Here is a 22,398-nt window from a genome sequence, read left to right as displayed (position 1 = left end):
TGCAAGAAATAAAAAGGTTTCAATACATCTTTGCATTCATGAACATTTCAACATCACCCGTGACACCTTTGTGCTCAGAACTGTTTCAATTTTCTTTTCCTGCCACTACGTCCTTGTGCTACTCTGACATTAGCAGCTGAGGTGGAGGCAGTCTGTTCAGTGCACTGTCCCGGTGCTGTGGATGAGTGGGGCAGGTGTCCTCTGAAGGAACGGAGCTTTGATGGCTCCATCCTACTGGGGGTCTGCAGCAATAGTGCTTGAGTCTCCCCCATGTGCTCGTCTGCTGGAGGTGAGGTGGTCAAGTCGGGGGGGGGGGGTTGGGGGGGTGGGGGAGGATGAGACACTGCGTGTGCTGGGGTGTCCTGAGCGGAAGGCCCCGGGGCAGCTGGCATGTGCTCCTCCTCCATCTGGGTGCACAATGGCACCTGTCTGTCTCCCTGAGAGGAAGGAGCACCTGGAGGGAGGTCCAGGTTCCCTGTACCCCTCTCACTTAGACTCTGCTACATGGAGCCCATGGCAACATCGATGGAGTGCAGGTCAGATCGCATATGACTTGAGTGGTCAACCAGACGCACCACAGAGCTCACCAGACTCTCGACTGAGGAAGCGTTATGCTTAAATGCCTGGGACATGGCAGACGTCATGACTTGCATAGGCTCCTCCATGGCATGCACAAAGCCACGCATGATCTTAGGCATCTCCGACATATTTTCCACATGGCTTTGCTGCATATCCAGCAGACCTCTCATAGCAACAAACAGAGGATCATCATAACCATAGGGCTGAGCGGGGGCCTGGTCCCCAGCAGTCCTCCGAGTATCAAGGGATCCGACTGGCACGTATTCCCTCAGATGCTGGGACATGTCTGTGTTGTGACCACCAGCTTGTGACATGGCAAATGTTGCATCACTACCATTGCATATATGCATCAACATCACTCATCCTGCATTGGCTTTCGCACGACATATCCAATCAGATAAACAATGTCAATCTTCATCATTTAGTAGTTAGGACCAAGGCTGCTGATGTATTTGGCTGCATTCCTTGCATACCCTCTACCTTAAAGACACAGAGCCATGGATCAAATCAAAGGAGCAGTCTCGCCAGGACCAGTTATACTTGCTGATCTGAACAAATCATTGATTCACTACACCCATGTTCTTAAGAGTTACCTCACAGTTCGCGATCTCCTCTGCTACCTCCATCCAGGCTGCCTTGGTGAGGCACTTCATCGGACTCCATCTGCAAGGAAGAGGACCTCCCGCCTTTCCCTGACGGCCTAGAAGAAAACCTGCTGGGAGTCATCACTGAACCGTGGAGCAGGACGCTGCCTGCTGGCTGCCATGTGATTCACTTTGACGGTAGGAAAAATAAATGATATGAAGTTGGTGGTGATTTTGATTTAAGTAGAAGCTTCAATTTAAGTTGGTCTGAAGATACTTACATGAAAAGAAGGCTGTTAATCCTTGAGGCTGCAAGCACAGAATGTTTTATATCTGTGGCGATCATGGTGCTTGGGGCAGTGACGGTGGGTTCCACCAATGAAAGGCCGCCCCCGCCACATGATCCCACGTGTTCTCCGTGCCCATCGTCGCATGGCTAATTTAAATACAAAATCGCCTGGGATTTTTGTCTGTCTTTCTTCCGAAACCCACGCTTCAATATTCAGGGCTATCACTTACAGGAGGAAGAAATGGAAAAGTCTGGGTAAGTGGTGGTTACTGCAGGTGCCAAGGATGTTTTTTGCCATTTTGCATTTTCTCTTTCTGCTGCTTCCTTCTGGCTTTGACATTTTTCAGTTCTTGTGCTCTGGTCTCATATTGGACGATCTTTATCTACTCATAGGAATCTGACATTCTGGCATTGTTTCGGTGATGGGAGTGATTTTTGTTATTTGTTTTTCAATCTTATGTAGAGGAAAACATTCCATTCTTTGGGAGGAGAAGAGAGTCTACCTTCCTGCTGATCATAAAGTGGTGTAGAGAAATATCGAGACAATTTTCTTTTTAATATTGTCAGGATTTATTACAACTACTGTTTAACATCATGACCTTTGACTCCTGCTCCAACTCTTCTGCTGAGAAGTAACTATTGGGCAGAAATAAGAACATACGTGCTTATAGTGGTGTAAAGGTTGATTGCCAACTTGAAGCAGGAGAGGGTTATCTGCAGAGTAGTTGCTGGTTTTTTATCTTTCTTTCATTCTTCATTCCTTTTCTTTTATTTTTGTCTGTCTGACTTACTGGAATGAAGCATGTGTTATTTTGAGCTTGAACAAGACTGACCTGAACCTGACCTTCCATGCTGAAATCAATGGCATCTCTCTCTCTTTCCCCTGTGGCAGGTTGCTTAGCCATGGCAGTACAAATGCTGCTGTGATGGATGCGATGCAGACAGGCGGACACAGGAAACATTTATGTTGCAGCTCGTTTCTTGATGCAAGGGAACTCTATGAAGATGGACAGATGGCTCGGAGGGTAAAACACTACCTTGAAAACCTCAACCTGGATATGGATGAAGAAAGCCTGCAGGCCTTGTCATTGCAGCGTGAGGCAAGGACTAACAGATAAGGTATGGATCTTTTTTATATTCTTGAACAAAATGTTACTCATTTATATTATATCAACAAGTGGAGAAACCAATATTTCACATTTCATTAGGTTGGGGGTTAAAGGAAACATTTGATTTCCTTCTAGTTGTGAAAAAGAATAAATTTTAATTTTGAAATAGTTTATTAAAATACCAGTAATCTTGACTTCAATGTTACATTTTATTAGAAAAGAGACAATTTATATTCTGGTTCTTTTGCACAATTACAATTAGATAATCCATTCTGAAGGTACAATTTAAAATTCTTTGTGATAGAACAAGTGGAGCAACTTATTCTTTCACAGGCAGTGTTTTAACTAAATATAATGCCTGAATGTTTACTTAAAACACAAAGGTTTAAATATCTATTGAGTGAATAAGATTCATGACTAATATGCCAATCCCATCGAGAAGGTTGAAGCTGCTGTCATTGCTGTTCAATTTGCAGGTGCAGGAAAATGACAATCTCCTTGGGCCAATTGGTTTAAGCTTTCTGAACTGATATGTGCATTCATATTACAGTTGAAAGAGTAGAAAGGTTGCAACAAACTAACGCTTAAATATTTAACATAGTTTATTTTTAATTAATTGTTATCTATGGTATTCCCACAGGGACCAAGTTTGAAGTAGAAGACAAAAACATGTTTTTGCACCATTTTAAGGGCTGTGATAGTGCAGTATAGCCCTATGAGAAATATGGGGCTGGATTTTAAGAGCCTGCTGCCGCTCCTGGCGGTGGATGAAAAAATGTTGGGCCGCACATGCGAGCCGCAAGCTGCAGAACCAACTCGATCTGCCGTGCGGCAGCTCATTTAAATAGCTGGTGTCTCCCCTCCCTGTCTCTGTGACATCTTCCAGAACTAAACTTCCCTCCATTCCTTACTCTGGCCTTGTGATCCCTCCCCCACTTCCCACCATTGACAGCCATGATTTCAGCATCAAGGCCTGATGCTCTGGAATTTCTTCTTTCAAACATTCCACTCCCTCTCCTCCTAAAAGATGCTCTTCAAAATCTATCTCTTTAACCAAGCTTTTGGTTAAACCCTTCTAATTCCTCATTTGCCTTGGCATCCATTTTGGTTTTATTGTGCCTCTATGAAGTTCCTTGGGCCGTTTTGATGACATTATGAGCAAATATGGTTAGGAAAGGGATTGATAGATGTAAAGATAAGTTTAGACAGAGAAAAGATCTTGGGAGCGGAGCAGCGATTCTAAGTTAAAACTTTTGTGTCCTTAAAAAAAAAGTTAAAGTAATTGGTGTTATTATGTTATCCTGTAATTTTAAATTTTTAAAACACACCAGTGGGTACTTCTTATTGCTTAATATGCTGGGACCCCAGTAGTTTCCTCAATTATTACAATATTTCCTTTGCCTTTTCCAGTTGAAATTTTACACTGCCACCCATTTGAAAAGGCGGCATTCATACATCTACTGCAGATGTTTCAGACCATCATTTTTTAAAACAATATCTCTATACTCTACGTTAACATGAAAATGGCAATTATTTGTTAAAGCCCTGCTGAACAGCATGAATTTTTATGTTCAAACCTGAGTCATTTATCTTAGATCCAGAATTAGCTTTCTACAACCAGATAGCGTGCTAAACCTGAGTGGCATTGTTTTCCCTTTGTTTTTGTTCTGTGGAGATCCTTTAGTCTGATGGCTACTTCCACTATACGAGCGTACAAGCACAAGAATGCACGAGCAAATATGGTCAGAGCAGGAAAAATGGTAAAAAGACAGAAATAAAAAGGTTCTTTATCTGAAGGCACACAGCATTCGTAACAAGATAGGTGAATTAATGGCACAAATAGAAATCATTGGTATGATATGATAGCAATTACAGAGACTTGGTTGCAAGGTGACCAAGGCTGGGAACTGAATAATCAAGGGTATTTGACATTTCGAAAGGATAGGAAGGAAGGAAAAGAGGTGAGGTAGCTCTAATAATCAAGGATGAGATCAGTACAGTAGTGAGAAATGATCTTGGCTCAAAAGACCTGGGTGGAATTAAGAAATAGCAAGGGAAAGAAATCACTGGTGGGAGTAGTTTATAGGCCTCGAACAGTAGCTACACAGTAGGGCAGAGTATAAATCAAGAAACAATGGGGACTTGTGAGAAATGTACTGCAATATTTGTGGGCAATTTAAATATTCATATAGATTGGACAAATCAACTTGGCAAAGGTAGCCTTGAGGACGAGTTCACAGAGGGTATTCGGGACAGTGGGCTGGATTTTAACAAGCCCTCGATGTCGTGATCCGTGGCGGGGGGGCCTGAAGTTTTATCCAGATGAGGCCCACCATGGACCTCGACTCTGGCAGGGCCCGGCTCAATCCTCCTGGTGGCAGAGAGGCTTTGTGGAGGAACTGAAAACAATCACTATCACGAGAGGAAAATATACTAGGAAAGCTAATTAAGACTAAAGACTACCTAATCCCCTGGACTTGATAACCTGAATCCTAAGGTCTTATAAGAAGTAACTGCAGAGATAAAGGATGCATTGATTGTAATCTTCCAATATTCCCTAGATTCTGGAAAGGTCCCAGCAGATTGGAAAACTGCAAATGTAACGCCCCTGTTGAAGAAAGGAGGAAGACAGAAAGCAGGAAACTATAGGCCAGTTATCCTAACATCTATCTTTGAGAAGATGTGGAATCCATTATTAAGGAAGTAGTAGCAGGAATTTTGAAAATCATAATGCAATAAAGCAGAGTCAATGTGCTTTTATTAAAGGGAAATTATGTTTAACAAATTTATTTGAGTTCTTTGAGGACGTAATGAGCAAGATGGATAAGGGGAACCAGTAGATGTACTGTATTTGGATTTCTAAAAGGCATGCGATAAGGTGTCACATAGAAGTTTACAACACAAGTTAGAGCTCATGGTGTTGGGGATAATATAATAGTCTTGCTAGAGGATTGGCTAACTAACAGGAAACGGGGAGTCGGATAAAAGGGTCATTTTGATGTTGGCAAACTGTAACTAGTGGCATGCCACAGGGATCAGTGTTAGTGCCTCATCTATTCACAATCTAGATTAATGACTTGGATGAAGAGACCGAATATATTAGAAACAAATTTGCTGACAATACAAAGATAGGTGGGAAAGCAAGTTGTGAGGAGGACATAGAGAGTCTGCAAAGCGATATAGATAGGTTAAGCAAATGGACAAAAATTTGGCAGATGAAGTATAATGTGGGAATATGTGAGGTTTGCCCACTTTGGTAGGAAGAATAGAAAAGCAGAACATTATTTAAATGGAAAGAGATTGCAGAATGCTGCAGTACAGAGGGATCTAGGTACCCTTGTGCATGAATTACAAAAAGTGAGCATGCAGGTACCACAAGTAATTAGGAAGGTAAATGGAGCATTGGCATTTATTGCAAGGGGGATGGAATATAATAGTGGGGAGCTCTTGCTACAACTGTACTGGCCATCAGTGAGACCACACCTAGAGTACTGTGTACAGATTTGGTCTCCTTATTTAAGGAGCGATATACTTGCATTGGAGGCAGTTCAGAGAAGGTTCACCAGGTTGATTCCTGGGATGACGGGGTTAAACAGATTGAGCAGCTTGGGCACATTGGAGTTTAGAAAAATGAGAGGTAATCTTATCGAAACATATATGATTCAGAGGCGGCTGGATAAGGTAGATGCTGAGAGAGTATTTCCCCTCATGGGGGCATCTAGAATGAGGAGGCACAGTTCAGAGCTCGGGGTCTCCCATTTAAGATGGCGATGTGGACGAATTTCTTTTCTCAGAGGGTCTTTAGTGTTTGGAATTCTCTTCTTCAGCGAGTAGTGGAGGCTCGGTCATTGAATGTATTCGAGGCTGAATTGGATTGATTTTTGATCTAGAGATGTGTCAAGGGTTATGGGGAACGGGCAGGAAAGTGGAGTTAAGGCCATGATCAGATCAGCCATGATCTTATTGAATGGTGGAGCTGGCTTGGTGGGCCTGTTGTGTCTAATCCGCAGTTACCTTTAAAGAATCCATGGAAGCTGATTGGTGAAAGATATATCAATAATTTAATCACACACTAAATCATCAAGTACAAGCTCTCACTAACTTGCACAGTATCAAGAATCATCAAAGTCACTACTTGCACAGTATACTACCCGTCAAGGCACAAGGTGATCAGTTTCAGACTTGCGGCTGCTCTTCTGTTCTCTGAGTCCTTGGCTCAGGGGTATCTTCTCGAGTGTTCTTCCCCAGGGTTCTCGTGCTGCCCCAGTTTTAGTTAGGGGTTAAATCTGGTTTCCAAGACCCTCCCCTCTTACTTACTCATAGGGGTCTACTTTAATGGCATGATGATAATTCCTTATTTGGCTCAGTGAGATCATGGTTCATTTCTTTGCAGTTTTCCATTTTCTACTGTGTGTCTAATCGTATCTTGTGTCCATAGTGACTCCTTTATCTGGTATGTGCAAGGACACTGAGTCTGCTAGCATCTTTGCTGTTCCCCTTTCTACCCAACCCCCCTATGCTTTAACACACTGTGTATTGTTGTGTGATTAGCCCCTTGGTTTCAACTAAGTTCTTATATGTTTTTACTGTATGTGTTTTTACTGGGTCTGCAGGCCTTAAGGCCAACTCCTCCAATTTATTATGTTTCTTATGTTTCTAAATCTGTTTTCATTTTATACCAGTCCAGGTTTACTGAATAACAATGGTTATGAAGCAACATATTAATACTAATGAAATTCTAATTATTTTTTTTCCATTTCTTCCATATCTTTCTTTTGGGCCTCCTTATCTCGTGAGACAATGGATATGCGCCTGGAGGTGGTCAGTGGTTTGTGGAGCAGCGCCTGGAGTGGCTATAAAGGCCAATTCTGGAGTGACAGGCTCTTCCACAGGTGCTGCAGAGAAATGTGTTTGTCGGGGCTGTTGCACAGTTGGCTCTCCGCTTGCGCCTCTGTCTTTTTTCCTGCCAACTACTAAGTCTCTTTGACTCGCCACAATTTAGCCCTGTCTTTATGGCTGCCCGCTAGCTCTGGCGAATGCTGGCAACTGACTCCCACAACTTGTGATCAATGTCACACGATTTCATGTCGCGTTTGCAGACGTCTTTATAGCGGAGACATGGACGGCCGGTGGGTCTGATACCAGTGGCGAGCTCGCTGTACAATGTGTCTTTGGGGATCCTGCCATCTTCCATGCGGCTCACATGGCCAAGCCATCTCAAGCGCCGCTGACTCAGTAGTGTGTATAAGCTGGGGGTGTTGGCCGCTTCAAGGACTTCTGTGTTGGAGATATAGTCCTGCCACCTGATGCCAAGTATTCTCCGAAGGCAGCGAAGATGGAATGAATTGAGACGTTGCTCTTGGCTGGCATACGTTGTCCAGGCCTCGCTGCCATAGAGCAAGGTACTGAGGACTTTCTTCCATATATGTAACTGGTATTAAAATTTGACTATAGAGTAATTCAAATCTTTTCTATTTTCCAGGTTTTGTTTCAGCCCAAGTGCTACTGCAGATAATGTTACAGATTCTAGTCAGAATGAAAGTTCCTCCCTCTGCAGCACTGTCACCAATTCTTCCACTGATCTTGCATCAGTCAATCACATTGCGGTGGGTCTGGACTCACATATCAACCAGACTGGTTAAGGACAGCAGGTTTCCTTCCCATCTGGTCCTTTGGGGCTTTTACGACAATCTTGTAATTACATGGTCCATTTCTACGGATATTAGCGTTTTATTCCAGATTTATTTATTCACCGAATTTAAATTTCCCAGGTGCTGTGATGAAATTTGAACTCATAGCTCTGAATCATTTGTCCAGGCCTCTGGAATCCTTGTCCAGTAACCACTAAGCTACCAGTCTCTTATAGGTTTACCCTGAGGTAGATGGCACCTCTTCTCCCCATCCTGGCGTGTACCCAAAAATAGGCATGCCTGCACTTCTGGGTCATAGTTTCTGCCTGATAAAACTATTAAAACTTACGTGGTGGGCCAGTGTGGGTGCGGGGGAGGCAGGTCAATTTTGCCACGGTAAGATCATTTCAGGCAGTTGTGGCTTACGCTTATAAACTGTTCCACTTAAATTACTACTTGCTGTTTTTAAGAAGTGATTAGGTCTAAGGAAATCACATTTAAATATTTCACAGGCACACCTAGTTGCTCAGTTTTTACAGGTTTGTATGGCTTTTGCTGCAACCTTTGGTTCTGTAAATCACAACTTTTTGCCACGTTTCTCTGGTTTAATTGGTGGGGTGGAGAGGAAGACTATTTCTCTTCTAATTTTCCTCAGTGATTGCTTATTCTTATACTTGTGATATGTGAAGAATGTTTCCAAAAGAAGAAGGAAGACCTTACAAGGTAGATAATCCAACTCTTCATGTTAGCCTTTAGGAACAGTAGTCCAGCTCAGTATTGACTAAAATTTATTGTTACAATCAGAAATATTGGTCAATGTAATATGCAATGGTGGGTTCATCATCTAAAACACAAATGTTAACTTCAAGTTGTTTTTTTTCAGTTGGATTAAAGGTATTATGTTGTCATTCAGTTGTTAGACTAATTTCTCGATTATTCTGTTTTTGAAATATTTGAACAATTCTTGCCAGAAATTACTTAAGATAACCAGATCTTTATGAAAGGCCACTTGTTTCTTCCTACTCTTCCCAACTGCAGATGATCAGAGAGCGAGATTGGAAACTTGTGTCGTGGAAAATCACGGGGACAGATGTGCAGACGAGTACTCTCTAATGCAGCATATTGATGCACTAGTCTATTTGGTACCTTACTTCTTTTTTAGGTTTTACTTTTGTTGATGTTTGTACTTTTAACTTTATTTATCAAATTGATTTTTTGATTTAATTTGTCCTTAACAGAAGATGAGCACGTTTCTGCAGTCGGACCAGAGTTCATTTCCTGTTCCTTTTTGGTTTTTGTTGCTTCCCGATGATGCCGGTTACCTTATGGACATCACAACGGATCATCCAGATATCGGAATCTTGGAACCAAAGGAAGTGAAGTTTTTAACAGGATACAAATCATGTTAATGTTTTCAGCTAATTTTGGAACATAGATTCACTTTTGATCACAGATCTTGGGTTTTCCTTTATCGCTGTCTGCTCCTCTTGCTCTTCCTCAGGTCCACTCTTGGGCCTTGTTTTATCCTCATTTGCTCCTCTCGCTCCCTACACAATCTCTGTCGGGACTTCCTCTTAAATCGGTTGCTCCTCTCACTCTCACGCAGATCCACTCTCGGGTCATGTTTTATTTTGGGTGGCAATTTCTCAGGTATTCTTTTAACCCAAGTTTCTCCATTTACTTTCCCACAGGACCGTTCTGGGTCTTGTTTTACTCTGGGTCGCTACTCTCTGTCAGTCACAGGTCCGCTCTTGGATCTTGTTTTATCCTCGGCCGCTCCTCTTGTTCTCCTACAGGTTCTCTCTCAGGCCTTCCCTTTTCCTTGGTTGCTCCTCTCGCTCTCCTACAGATCCACTCTTGGGGATTGATTTATCTTGGGTCAGGCCTGTCGCACTCCCACAGGTCCAGTCTGGGCCATTGATTTATCCTAGGTCGATCCTCTCGCTCTCCTGCAGGTCTGATCTTGGGAATTGTCTTATCCTGGGCTGCTCCTTTTGCCCTTCTGCCGGTCAACTCCCACACTTCCCTTTATCCTCGGCAGCTCCTCTCATTCTCCTGCAGATTCTGTCTCAGGCCTTCTTTTACCCTCGGTTGCTCCTCTCACTCTCCCACAAGTCCACTCTCGGGCCTTGTTTCATCCTTTGCCGATCCTGTCGCTGTCCCACAGGTCCGCTCTTGGGGATTCCATTATCCTGCATTACTCCATTCGCTCTCCTGCATCTCTGATGTTGGTCCTTGTTATAACCTTGTTTGCTCCTCTTGCTATTCCCCCACCCAACACTTGGGCCTTGTTTTCACTGCGGTTGTTCCTCTCATTGTACTGTAAGCCGCTCTCGGGCCCGGTTTTAGTTTGGGTTGCACCTCCCACACTCCCGCAGGTCAGCTCTACGGTCATCCTTTATCCTCAGTTTCTCCTCTCGCTCTCCCACAGATCTGCTCTCAAACATTCCATTATCCTGGATTGCTCCTCTCACTCTCCTGCAGGACCACTCTCAGGCCTTGTTTTATCTTCGGTTGCTCCTCTCACTCTCCTGCAGGGCTTTCTCAGGTCTTGTTTTAATATGAGCCACACCTCTCGCTCTCCCACAAATCTGCTCTGGAGCCTTGTTTTATCCTGGGTCTCTCCTCTTGCTCCTCCATGGACCTGCACTCAGGCTTTGTTTTCTCCTCTTACTCTCTTGCAGATCCGCTCTAGGGCATTCCATTATTCTGGGTTGCCCCTCTCGCTCTCTCTCTCTCACATGTCCGTTCTTTGGCATTTTTTAACCTACAATGCTCTTCGAACTCTCCCACGGGGCCACTCTCGGGCCTTCATTACTCACAGATCCACTCTCAGGCCTTGTTTTATCCACAGTCGCTCCTATTGCTCTCCCTCAGGTCCACTGTCAGACCATGTTTTTTATTGGGTTGTTCCTCTCTCTCTCCTGCAGGTCCACTCCTAGACCTTCCTTTATCTCCAGACTCTCCTCTCGCACTCCCTGAGATCCGTTCTAGGGCCAACCATTATCCTCAGCTCTGCTCTCAGTTCTTATTTTATAGAGGGGTCGCGCCTCTTGCTCTCCCACAAATCCACCATCGGGCTTTTTGTATCCGGAGTCGCATCTCTCATTCTAACACAGGTCCGCTCTTGAGCCTGGTTTTAACCTGGGTTGCTCCCCTCACAATCCCACAGATTCTGTCTCAGGCCTTCATCTTCCCTCAGTTGCACCATTCATTCTTCCACAGGTCCTCTCTCAGGGCCGTGTTTTACCTTCGGTCGTTCCAATTGCTCTTCTGCAGGTCCTTCTCAAGCTTTGTTTTATCCTCAATGGATCCTCTCGCTCACCCGCAGATCTGCCCTCAGGCATTTCATTATTCTGGGTTGCTGCTCTGGATCTCCCACAGGACCACACACAGGACATTGTTTTATCCTCGGTTGATCCTCTGCCTGTCCAGCAGGTTCTCTCTCAGGACTTGCTTTTCTCTCAGTTGCTCCTCTCATTCTCCCCCAGTCCGTTCTTGGTCTATTTTCATCCTCGGTCGATCCTCTTCCTCTCCCGTAGTCCACTCTCAGGCATTATTTTATTCTCGGTTATTCCTCTCGTTCTCCCACAGGCCCGTACTTGGGGCATATTTTATCTTTGGCCGTTCTGCTCACACTCCAGATCTGCTCTTGGGCTTTATTTTATCTTCAGTCAATCCTCTTGCTCTCCCGCAGATACAATCGAGGACATTCCATTATCCCCATTATCCTGGGATGCACCTCTTGCTCTCTCACAGGTCACAGAATCAAAGAATTGTTACAGTGCAGAGGGAGGCCATTTGGCCCATCGTGTCCGCACTGGAGCCACAAAGAGCAATTCCCTCAGTTCCATTCCCCTGCCTTCTCCCCATAACCCTACACATTCTTCCTTTTCATTTAACTATCTAATTCCCTTTTGAATGTTTCAATTGAACCTCCTTCCACCACATTCTCAAGCAGTGCATTCCAGATCTTAACCACTCGCTGCGTGAAAAAGTTTTTCCTCATGTCACTTTTGCTTCTCTTACCAAATACTTTAAATCTGTGCCCTCTCGTTTTTGATCCTTTCACGAATGGGAACAGTTTCACTCCATCTACTCTGTCCAGGCCCCACACGAATTTGAATACATCCATCAAATCACCTTTCAGCCTTTTCCAAGGAAAACAGCCCTAACTTCTTCAGTCTATCTTCAAAACTGAAATTCCTCCTCCGTGGAACCATTCTCGTGAATCTTTTCTGTACTCTCTCCAATGCCCTAACTTCTTTACTAAAATGCGGTGCCCAGAACTGGACGCAATACTCCAGCTGAGGCTGAACTAGTGTCTTATACAAGTTCAACATAACTTCCTTGCTCTTGTACTGTATGCCCCTATTAATAAACACTGTATGCTTTATTGACCGCACTCTCAACCTGTCCTGCCACCTTCAATGACTTATGTCCATATACACTCTGCTCCTGCACCCCCATTAGAATTGTACCCTTTATTCTATATTGTCTCTCCATGTCCGCCCGACCAAAACTAATCACTTCATATTTCTCAGCATTGAACTTTATTTGCCACCTGTCTGCCCATTCCACCAACTCATCCATGTCCTTTTGAACTTCTGCACTATATTCCACACAGTTCACAATGCTTCCAAATTTCGTATCATTTGCAAACTTTGAAATTGTGCCCTGTACACCAAGGTCTAGGTCATTAATATTTATTACGAAAAGCAAGGGTCCCAACACTGATCCCTGGGGAACTCCACGACAAACCTTCCTCCAGCCCCAAAAACATCCATTAACCACTACTCTTTGTTTCCTGTCACTCAGCTAATTTCATATCCATGTTGCTACCATTCCTTTTATTCCATGAGCTACAATTTTGCTCACAAGTCTGTTGTGTGGCATTGTGTCAAATGCCTTTTGAAAGTCCATGTACACCACATCAACAGCATTGCCCTCATCAACCTGCTCTGTTACCTCCTTAAAAATCTCCAGCAACTTAGTTAAACATGATTTTCCCTTAAGAAATCCATGCTGGCTTTCCTTCATTAACTCACATTTGTCATGTGACGATTGATTTTGTCCCAAATTGTTTTTGCTAGAAGTTTTTCCATCACTGAAGTTAAACTGACTGGCCTGTAATTGCTGGGCTTATCTTTACACCCTTTATTGAACAAGGGTATAATATTTGCATTGTCAGACTTGGTTTTAACCTGGATGCTGTTCTCACATTCCCGTGGGTTCGCTCTTGGGCCTATTTTAACGTTGGTTGTTCATCTCACTCTCCCATACGACCACACTCGAGCTTTGTTTTATCCTCACTCGATCCTCTTGCTCACCTGCAGACCCACTCTTGAGCTTTGGTTTCTGCTCAGTCGATTCTCTTGTAGATCCACTCTAGAGCATTCCTCTCGCTCTCCCACAGGACCACTCTTAGGCCATTTTTTCTCTTGGGTCACTCCTGTCGTTCTCCCTCAAGTCCGTTCTCAAACAATGTTTTCTCTTGGGTCACTCCTGTCATTCTCCCTCAAGTCCGTTCTCAAACAATGTTTTCTCTTGGGTCACTCCTGTCATTCTCCCTCAGGTCCGCTCTCAGGCCTTCTTTTATCTCCAGACTCTCCTCTCGCACTCCCACAGGTCCTTTCTAGGGCCAACCATTATCCTCAGTCCTGCTCTCAGTCCTTATTTTACAGAGGACTTGCTCCTCTTGCTCTCCCACAAATCCACTATTGGGCTTTTTTGTATCCGGAGTCACATCTCTCATTCTAACACAAGTCCGCTCTCGAGCCGAGTTTTATCCTGGGTCGCTCCTCTCACCTTCCTGAAGGTTCTCCCTCATGCTTTCATCTTCCCGCGGTTTCGCCACTTGCTCTCCCACGGGTTCTCTCTCAGGCTTTGTTTTATGCTCGCTTTCTCCTCTCGCTCTCCTGCTCAGTTTTCGGGCATTCCATTATCCTGGGTCACTGCACTCGCTCTCCCACAAGTCTGTTCTTGGGCCTTGTTTTATCCTCGGTTGATCCGCTTGCACTCCAGCAGATCCTCTCTCGGGGTTTATTTTATCTTATGTCAATCCTTTTGCTGTCCCGCAGATACGATCGAGAGCATTTCATTGTCCTGTATTGCTTCTCTCGCAGGTCCCTTCTCGGACATGGTTTTAACCTGGAGGCTGTTCTTGTATTCCTGCAAGACCACACCTGGGCCTTGTTTTACTCTTGGCTGTTCCTCTTGCCCTCCCTCATGTCTGCTCTCAGGCCTTCCTTTATCTCCAGTCTCCCCTCTCACTCTCCCGTAGCTCCATTCTCGGGCCAACCATTATCCTCAGTTGGTCCTCTCGCTCCACCACAGGCCAACTCTCAGGCCTTATTTTATAGAGGTTTTCTCCTCTCACTCTCCCACAAATCCGCTGTCGGGCTTTGTTTTATCCGGGGTTGCTCCTCATTCTTGGGGCTTGTTTTATCCTCGGCCATTGCACTTGCGTTCCCACAAGTCCACTCTTGGGCTTTCCTTTATCTTCAGTCTCTTGCTCTCCCCCAGATACTGTCTAGAGACTTCCATTATCCTGGGCTGCTCCTCTCCATTTAGCTCAGATCCTTTGTCGGGTCCTGATTTTTCTTGGGTTGATCCTCTCACGCTCCTGCAGGTCCATTCTGGAGCCTCAGTTACTTTTCTCGCTCCCCTACCGGCCCCGCTTTGAGTCCTTATTTTATAGAGGTCACTCCTTTCACTCTTAAGCAAATCTGCTCTCGGACCTTGTTTTATTCTGGGTCGCTCCTCTCATGCTCCAACAGGTTCTCTCTCAGGCCCTGTTTTATCTTTGGTCGCTCTTATCACCCTCTTACAGGTTCTTCTCGGGCCTTGTTTTATTCTTGGTTGATCCTCTCGCTCTCCCGCAGGTCCACTCTCAGGATTTCCTTTTCCCTCGGTTGCTCCTCTGGCTCTCCCACCTGGCTGTTCTTGGTCTATTTGTATCCTCGGTTGCTCCTCTTGCTCTCCCACAGTCTACCTCTCGGGTGTTGTTTACTTCTCGGTTGATCCTCTTGATTTCCTGCAGGTCCACTCTCAGGCTTTGTTTTATGTTCGGTTTCTCCTTTCACTTTCCCACAGAGCCATTCTCAGCCATTGTTTCATCTTCAGTCAATCCTCTCACTCTCCCGCAGATAAGGTCCAGGGCATTCCATTACCATAGCTTGCACACGTTGTTCTCCCGCAGGTCCAGTCTCAGACATTCTTTTATGCTGGGTCGTTCCTCTTGCTCTTCCATATGTCCATTCTCAGACCTTACATTATCTTCAGTCGCTGCCCTCGCTCTCCTGCAGGTCACCTCTTGTGCCTTCCTTTACCCCTGTCTAGTCCTCTTGCTCTCCCGTTATTAATTTAACTGTATTATGTGTAATTTGCCAGTTTCAGTATACAGTCAATGGACACTGAATGGATATAGGCAGACAAAAATAAATCAAGGTTATATTTAAGGGTTGTACAAATAATATAAACCTAACTGTAATTCTACAACATAGAACTGCTCATCTCATTTCAAGAGATTTGGGATGTTAAGTGCAAAATATATGATTATTGGTGATTTCCTCAAACTTTTGATTCTACTTGTTCCTGTATGTCTTGGAAGGATAATTGATGGAGTTTGTATCCCTTTTGTATTTTTAATACAATTAATTGTAAATAATAGTTATATTTTTGTTGAAAATGATAGAAATGTATTTTGTTTATATCATTACATCCAGTTTAAACAGAGCTGGGAATAAATGGTGTTGTTTCTTTATGGAAGTTTGTAATCATACTCACTGGGATATACAATACGGGGAATATGGTTGTCAACCCTCCAGGATTGTCCTGGAGTCTCCAGGAATTAAGGATTAATCTCAAGGACAATGATGCAGAAAAAAGCATCGATAGAGACATTAAAACATTCAGTTTTTTCCCATTTTCTTTGAAAACTATTGTTTATTCGTTACAAAAATGTTAGAGATGGGGATAAAAGGCTTTTTGACAGTCAAAAGTCATCCAATGGGGTAATGAAGAGTCCTTTTATTTGAAATGATTGAGGGGGTTACTGTCAGTCCCAACAACGAGTATATCTTTTCAAAGTGAAGGCACCTCGCTCGAGCTTGTGTGATTGCACGAAGCATCCACCGAGCAACGTCAGTCAAAGGGAATCGGGAATCTAATGGTGACAGAAGTTGCTGCTGCTCCCACACCCAGACCATGCTATCTCCAGCAGATTAAGGGAAATAACAGATAAGATCTGCTCTGAATTGCAAAACATAGCACATCAGCAAAATTTCCAAACAAGATCCATTCGAGAGAAATGAACAGTTTCAGAACTATTCAAAGTTGGTCAATTCATCAAATGACTTCTATTTACAACTCCACAATTAATGCATTCTCTATCCAATTTAGGAGGAATTTTCGATGGTTTATACAACAGCCTAATGCATTGATTGGATTTTTAACTAGCAGAATTATCTTTTTATTAAATGCAGAACCACAATTCAGCTTTAGTTGCTGTATCAAACCATGACAATAATTAGATATCACAGAATCACAAAACTGTTACAGCACAGAAGGAGACCATTCGGCCCATCCTGTCTGCACTGGCTCTCCAAGCGAGCAATTCACTTTGTGCCATTCCCCTACCTTCTCCCAGAATCATGTATATTCTTAATTTTTGGGTAACTATCTAATTCCCTTTTGAATACCACAATCGAACCTGCCTCCACCACACACTCTGGCAGTGCATTCCAGATCCTAACTACGCACTGCGTGAAAAGTTAAAAGATATTAATAATGTCCTTAAAATAAAATAGTTTGCTCAGTATACTGGTTAAGTGTAAAACTGAAACCGGGTCTTTGAAGTGATGTATTTCATTCAAACACAATTATTTATGGCATTGCACAATAGCACAAATGCAGGCACTGCTGGAGTGAATGTCAGCTTCTCACCTCTCAGGCTGCAACTGCTCTGCGTGATTGATCTAATCCAGGAAAACTGTAACAAAGGGTCAATGGACACCATCACACAGGAAAATACCAAATTCAGCTCTGCAAATTATGTGTGTATGGAATGTTAGTGGCAGATAAATAGAATCATGGAACAGGCAAAAGGGATAGAAATAGAAATGGTGACTTAAATATGACAAATTGGAAACTGAGTTACTTAAGAATGTGTCTCAACACTGATGGAATTAGCAGGAAGGCAGAAGGATGTAAATAATTTGGAGTGATGGGGAGAGGGAAAATTAAAGAGGAGTAGAGAGAGTAACAGATTGACAGATATCCCCATTGTAGTGAGGTGACTGCTAATGTAAGGCATTCAGATACATCCAAATCTAAATGCATTTAGATTTTTTTCTTGAGACTTGATATTGCAGTAAATTAACAACTGTATAAAATATTACTTTGAAAATAATTATTTTGACAGTTGTCTGAACACTGTTCTCATGTGTCCTTGGGTAGAATTTTGCAGCACAGAAATAGGCCATTCGGCCCAACTGGTCTATGCTGGTGTTTATGCTCCAAAAGATCCTCCTCTCATCTTCCTTCATTTTTCCTGATCAACGTATCTTTCTATTCCTTTCTCCTTCATACACTTATCAAGCTTTATACAAATGTTGACTTTCAATATGAATGATCAACACTACAAACTTGAAATACCTGTACATATAAGTTTCAAAATGTTTTTTCTATACACACATTTGTGAATTCTACATTTGTGAAACTCCCAAGATAACTCATGTAACATAATCAGAAATCTGCATGAATTGCATAGCTTTGGTGTTATCCATTTTCTCACCAATTACAATACAAAATGTTGTTTATATTGCAATAACCCTGAATTTCTGTATTCAATACAAGCTTACATTTTTATATATAAAAATAAAATTGCATTATTTTAAGTTTCTTGTAATTACAACCTTTTGTTTGAAAAATAGATTAAAATATAATTAGTTTAAACATAAATCTTGTTTTTGGACTGATCTCGATCTAATTAAAGGGAAATTACAATCTGCAGGTACAGAGAGCCATAACTGTTTACAAAAAAATATTCAGTTATCTAAGAAACCTGTCTGAAGGTGAAACAGGTGTACAGTTTGTACAGAGTAACAGAATGGACAGAAATCAGAGAGTGGGGGTAAAGGGTAGTTATTCAGAGAAGAAGGTGGAAAGTGGGGTCCCACAAGGATCAACGCTGGGAAACAGTTTTACATCATTTATATTAATAATTTAGACTTTGAAATCAAAAACAGTGTTTCTAAATTTGCGGATGACATCAAGTTGTGGGGAAATAGTCAATACTGAGGAGGACGGCAACAAATTACAAGACAATTATAAAATTACTGAATGGGCTTATGATTGAGAAATGACTTTCAACACAGATTAAAATGAAGTATTATATTTTGGTAAGAAAAAATCACCAGGTCAGATATAACTTGGGAAATCAGAATTCAAATGAGGTAGAGAAAAAAAGAGATGTAGGAGTAAAAATACACATCACTAAAAGTAGTGATGCAGGCTAATATGACCACAAAAAACCAAGCTTGAGTGTTTATTTCTTGAGGGATATAATTGAAAAGGTGTGACTTTATGTGGAGCCTTGGCTAGCCCACACTTGGAGTACTGTGTACAATTCTGGTTGTCACAATGTGAGGTTATACCCATCAGGAAAGGATGATAAGGCTGGGTCTGTTTTCTGTTGAAAAGAGAGGCTGAGGGGTGACCTCATAGAGTTCTTTAAAATTTTGATAGAGGAGACACAAAGAGAGTTTGGACTGAGTTTTCCAGGACCTTTAGGGATGGGCTCGGAGGCTTGAGATGGGAGGTGGGTTGTGGTTGGGAGCGGGGAGGATATCGGGACGGAAGACGTTGGGATGGAAGCCCACTTCTTCATGTCATTTCTGGATATTGAGGAATTGAGGAATATAAAGACAGTAGGAAGGAACTTAAGCAAGGAGTCAGGAGGGCTAAAAGGGGTATAGAAAAGTCATTGGCAAACAGGATTAAGGAAAATCCCAATTCTTTTTATACGTATATAAAGAGCAAGAGGGTAACCAGGGAAAGGGTTGGCCCACTCAAGGACAGAGAAGGGAATCTATGTGTGGAGCCAGAGGAAATGGGCGAGGTACTAAATGAGTATTTTCCATCAGTATTCACCAAAGAGAAGGACTTGGTGGATGATGAGCCGAGGGAAGGGGGTGCAGATAGTCTCAGTCATCTCATTATCAAAAAGGAGGAGGTGTTGGGTGTCTTGCAAAGCATTAAGGTAGATAAGTCCCCAGGGCCTGATGGGATCTACCCTGGAATACTGAGGGAGGCAAGGGTGGAAATTGCTGGTGCCTTGACAGAAATCTTTGCATCCTCATTGGCTACGGGTGATGTCTCAGAGGACTGGAGAATGGCCAATGTTGTTCCTTTGTTTAAGAAGGGTAGCAAGGATAATCCAGGAAATTATTGGCCGGTGATCCTTACGTCAGTGGTAGGCAAATTATTAGAGAGGATTCTTCGGGACATGATTTACTCCCATTTGGAAACAAACGAACTTATTAGCGAGAGGCAGCATGGTTTTGTGAAGGGGAGGTCGTGTCTCACTAATTTGATTGAGTTTTTTGAGGAAGTGACAAAGATGATTGATGAAGGAAGAGCAGTGGATGTTATCTATATGGACTTTAGTAAAGCCTTTGACAAGGTCCTTCATGGTAGACTGGTACAAAAGGTGAAGTCACACAGGATCAGAGATGAGCTGGCAAGATGGATACAGAAACAAAAACAAGAAATGCTGGATTCACTCAGCAGGTCTGGCAGCATCTGTGGAAAGAGAAGCAGAGTTAACGTTTTGGGTCAGTGACCCTTCTTCGGAACTGACAAATATTGGAAAAGTCACAGATTATAAACAAGTGAGGTGGGGGTTGGGCAAGAGATAACAAAGGAGAAGGTGCAGATTGGACCAGGCCACATAGCTGACCAAAAGGTCACAGAGCAAAGGCACCCTACCTCCTGTAAGGACTCCATTCCATTCTCCCAGTTTCTCCGTCTCCGACGCATCTGCTCTGATGATGCTACCTTCCATGACGGTGCTTCTGATATGACCTCCTTTTTCCTCAACCGAGGATTTCCCCCCACTGTGGTTGACAGGGCCCTCAACCGTGTCCGACCCATTCCCCGCACCTCTACCCTCACCCCTTCCCCTCCCTCCCAGAACCGTGACAGGGTTCCCCTTGTCCTCACTTTTCATCCCACCAGCCTCCATATCCAAAGGATCATCCTCCGCCATTTTCGCCACCTCCAGCGTGATGCCACTACCAGTCGCATCTTCCCCTCCCTTCCCCTGTCAGCATTACGAAGGGATCGTTCCCTCCGCGACACCCTGGTCCACTCCTCCATTACCCCCACCACCTCGTCCCCGTCCCAGGGCACCTTCCCTTGCAATCGCAGGAGGTGTAATACCTGCCCATTTACCTCCTCTCTCCTCACTATCCCAGGCCCCAAACACTCCTTTCAGGTGAAGCAGCGATTTACTTGTACTTCTTTCAATGTAGTATACTGTATTTGCTGCTCACAGTGTGGTCTCCTCTACATTGGGGAGACCAAGCGCAGACTGGGTGACCGCTTTGCGGAACATCTCCGCTCAGTCCGCAAGCAGGACCCTGAGCTTCCGGTTGCTTGCCATTTCAACACTCCCCCCTGCTCTCATGCTCACATCTCTGTCCTGGTATTGCTGCAGTGTTCCAGTGAACATCAACGCAAGCTCGAGGAACAGCATCTCATCTACCGATTAGGCACACTACAGCCTGCCGGACTGAACATTGAGTTCAATAATTTCAGAGCATGACAGCCCCCCACTTTACTTTCATTTTTAGTCATTTTTAGTTATTTTTTCTTCCTTTTATTTTTTTTGCATTCCTTTTTACATTTTTTGCATTTATTTCATTTCATCTTAGTTTGTTCAGTTTGCTTACCCACTGTTTTTTTCAGGTTGTTTTTCTTCAGGTTTGCACTTGCTGATGTTCCATATTCAGTATATTCACACCTAATCTGTACAAATGCTTTGTCTTTCAAAACACCATTAACATATTGTTTGCCTTTGCTCTGTGACCTTTTGGTCAGCTATGTGGCCTGGTCCAATCTGCACCTTCTCCTTTGTTATCTCTTGCCCAACCCCCACCTCACTTGTTTATAATCTGTGACTTTTCTAATATTTGTCAGTTCCGAAGAAGGGTCACTGACCCGAAACGTTAACTCTGCTTCTCTTTCCACAGATGCTGCCAGACCTGCTGAGTGAATCCAGCATTTCTTGTTTTTGTTTCAGATTTCCAGCATCCGCAGTATTTTGCTTTTAAGATGGATACAGAACTGGCTCAGTCATCGAAGAGAGGATAGCAGTGGAAGGGTGCTTTTCGGAATGGAGGGATGTGACTAGTGGTGTTCCGCAGGGATCAGTGCTGGGACCTTTGCACTTTGTAGTATATATAAATGATTTGGAAGAAAATATAGCTGGTCTGATTAGTAAGTTTGCGGACGACACAAAGGTTGGTGGAGTTGCAGATAGTGATGAGGATTGTCAGAGGATACAGCAGGATATAGATCGGTTGGAGACTTGGGCGGAGAAATGACTGATGGAGTTTAATCTGGACAAATGTGAGGTAATGCATTTTGGAAGGTCTAATGCAGGTGGGAGGTATACAGTAAATGGCAGAACCCTTCGGAGTATTGACAGGCAAAGTGATCTGGGCGTGCAGGTCCACATGTCACTGAAAGTGGCAACGCAGTTGGATAAGGTAGTCAAGAAGGCATACGGCATGCTTGCCTTCATCGGTCGGGGCATAGAGTATAAAAATTGGCAAGTCATGCTGCAGAACTTTAGTTAGGCCACACTTAGAATATTGCGTGCAATTCTGGTCGCCACACTACCAGAAGGACGTGGAGGCTTTGGAGAGGGTAAAGGAGAGGTTTACCAGGATGTTGCCTGGTCTGGAGGGCATTAGCTATGAGGAGAGGTTGGATAAACGTGGATTGTTTTCACTGGAACGACGGAGGTGGAGGGGCGACTTGATCGAGGTTTACAAAGTTATGAGCGGCATGGACAGAGTGGATAGTCAGAAGCTTTTTCCCAGAGTGGAAGAGTCAGTTACTAGGGGACATAGGTTTAAGGTGAGAGGGGCAAAGTTTAGAGGGGATGTGCGAGGCAAGTTCTTTACACAGAGGGTGGT

At 43.5% G+C, this 22,398-nt stretch overlaps 1 protein-coding gene across 1 annotated transcript in view; it reads left to right on the top strand.

The window, feature by feature from the left end:
- Window positions 1-22,398, top strand: part of LOC137356075 (rap guanine nucleotide exchange factor 2-like) — a 179,701-nt gene that overhangs the window by 53,024 nt on the left and 104,279 nt on the right. Inside the window, exon 15 of the mRNA XM_068021904.1 lies at window positions 2,345-2,552. Within this exon, the coding sequence (XP_067878005.1) occupies window positions 2,345-2,552 (208 nt within the window). The remainder of the gene's footprint in view (window positions 1-2,344; window positions 2,553-22,398) is intronic.

Source organism: Heterodontus francisci, chromosome 1, assembly GCF_036365525.1.
Source record: "Heterodontus francisci isolate sHetFra1 chromosome 1, sHetFra1.hap1, whole genome shotgun sequence".
NCBI classification, from domain to species: Eukaryota; Metazoa; Chordata; class Chondrichthyes; order Heterodontiformes; family Heterodontidae; genus Heterodontus; species Heterodontus francisci.
Note: the sequence above shows the minus strand (reverse complement) of the source record. Positions and strands in the feature narration are given on the sequence as shown.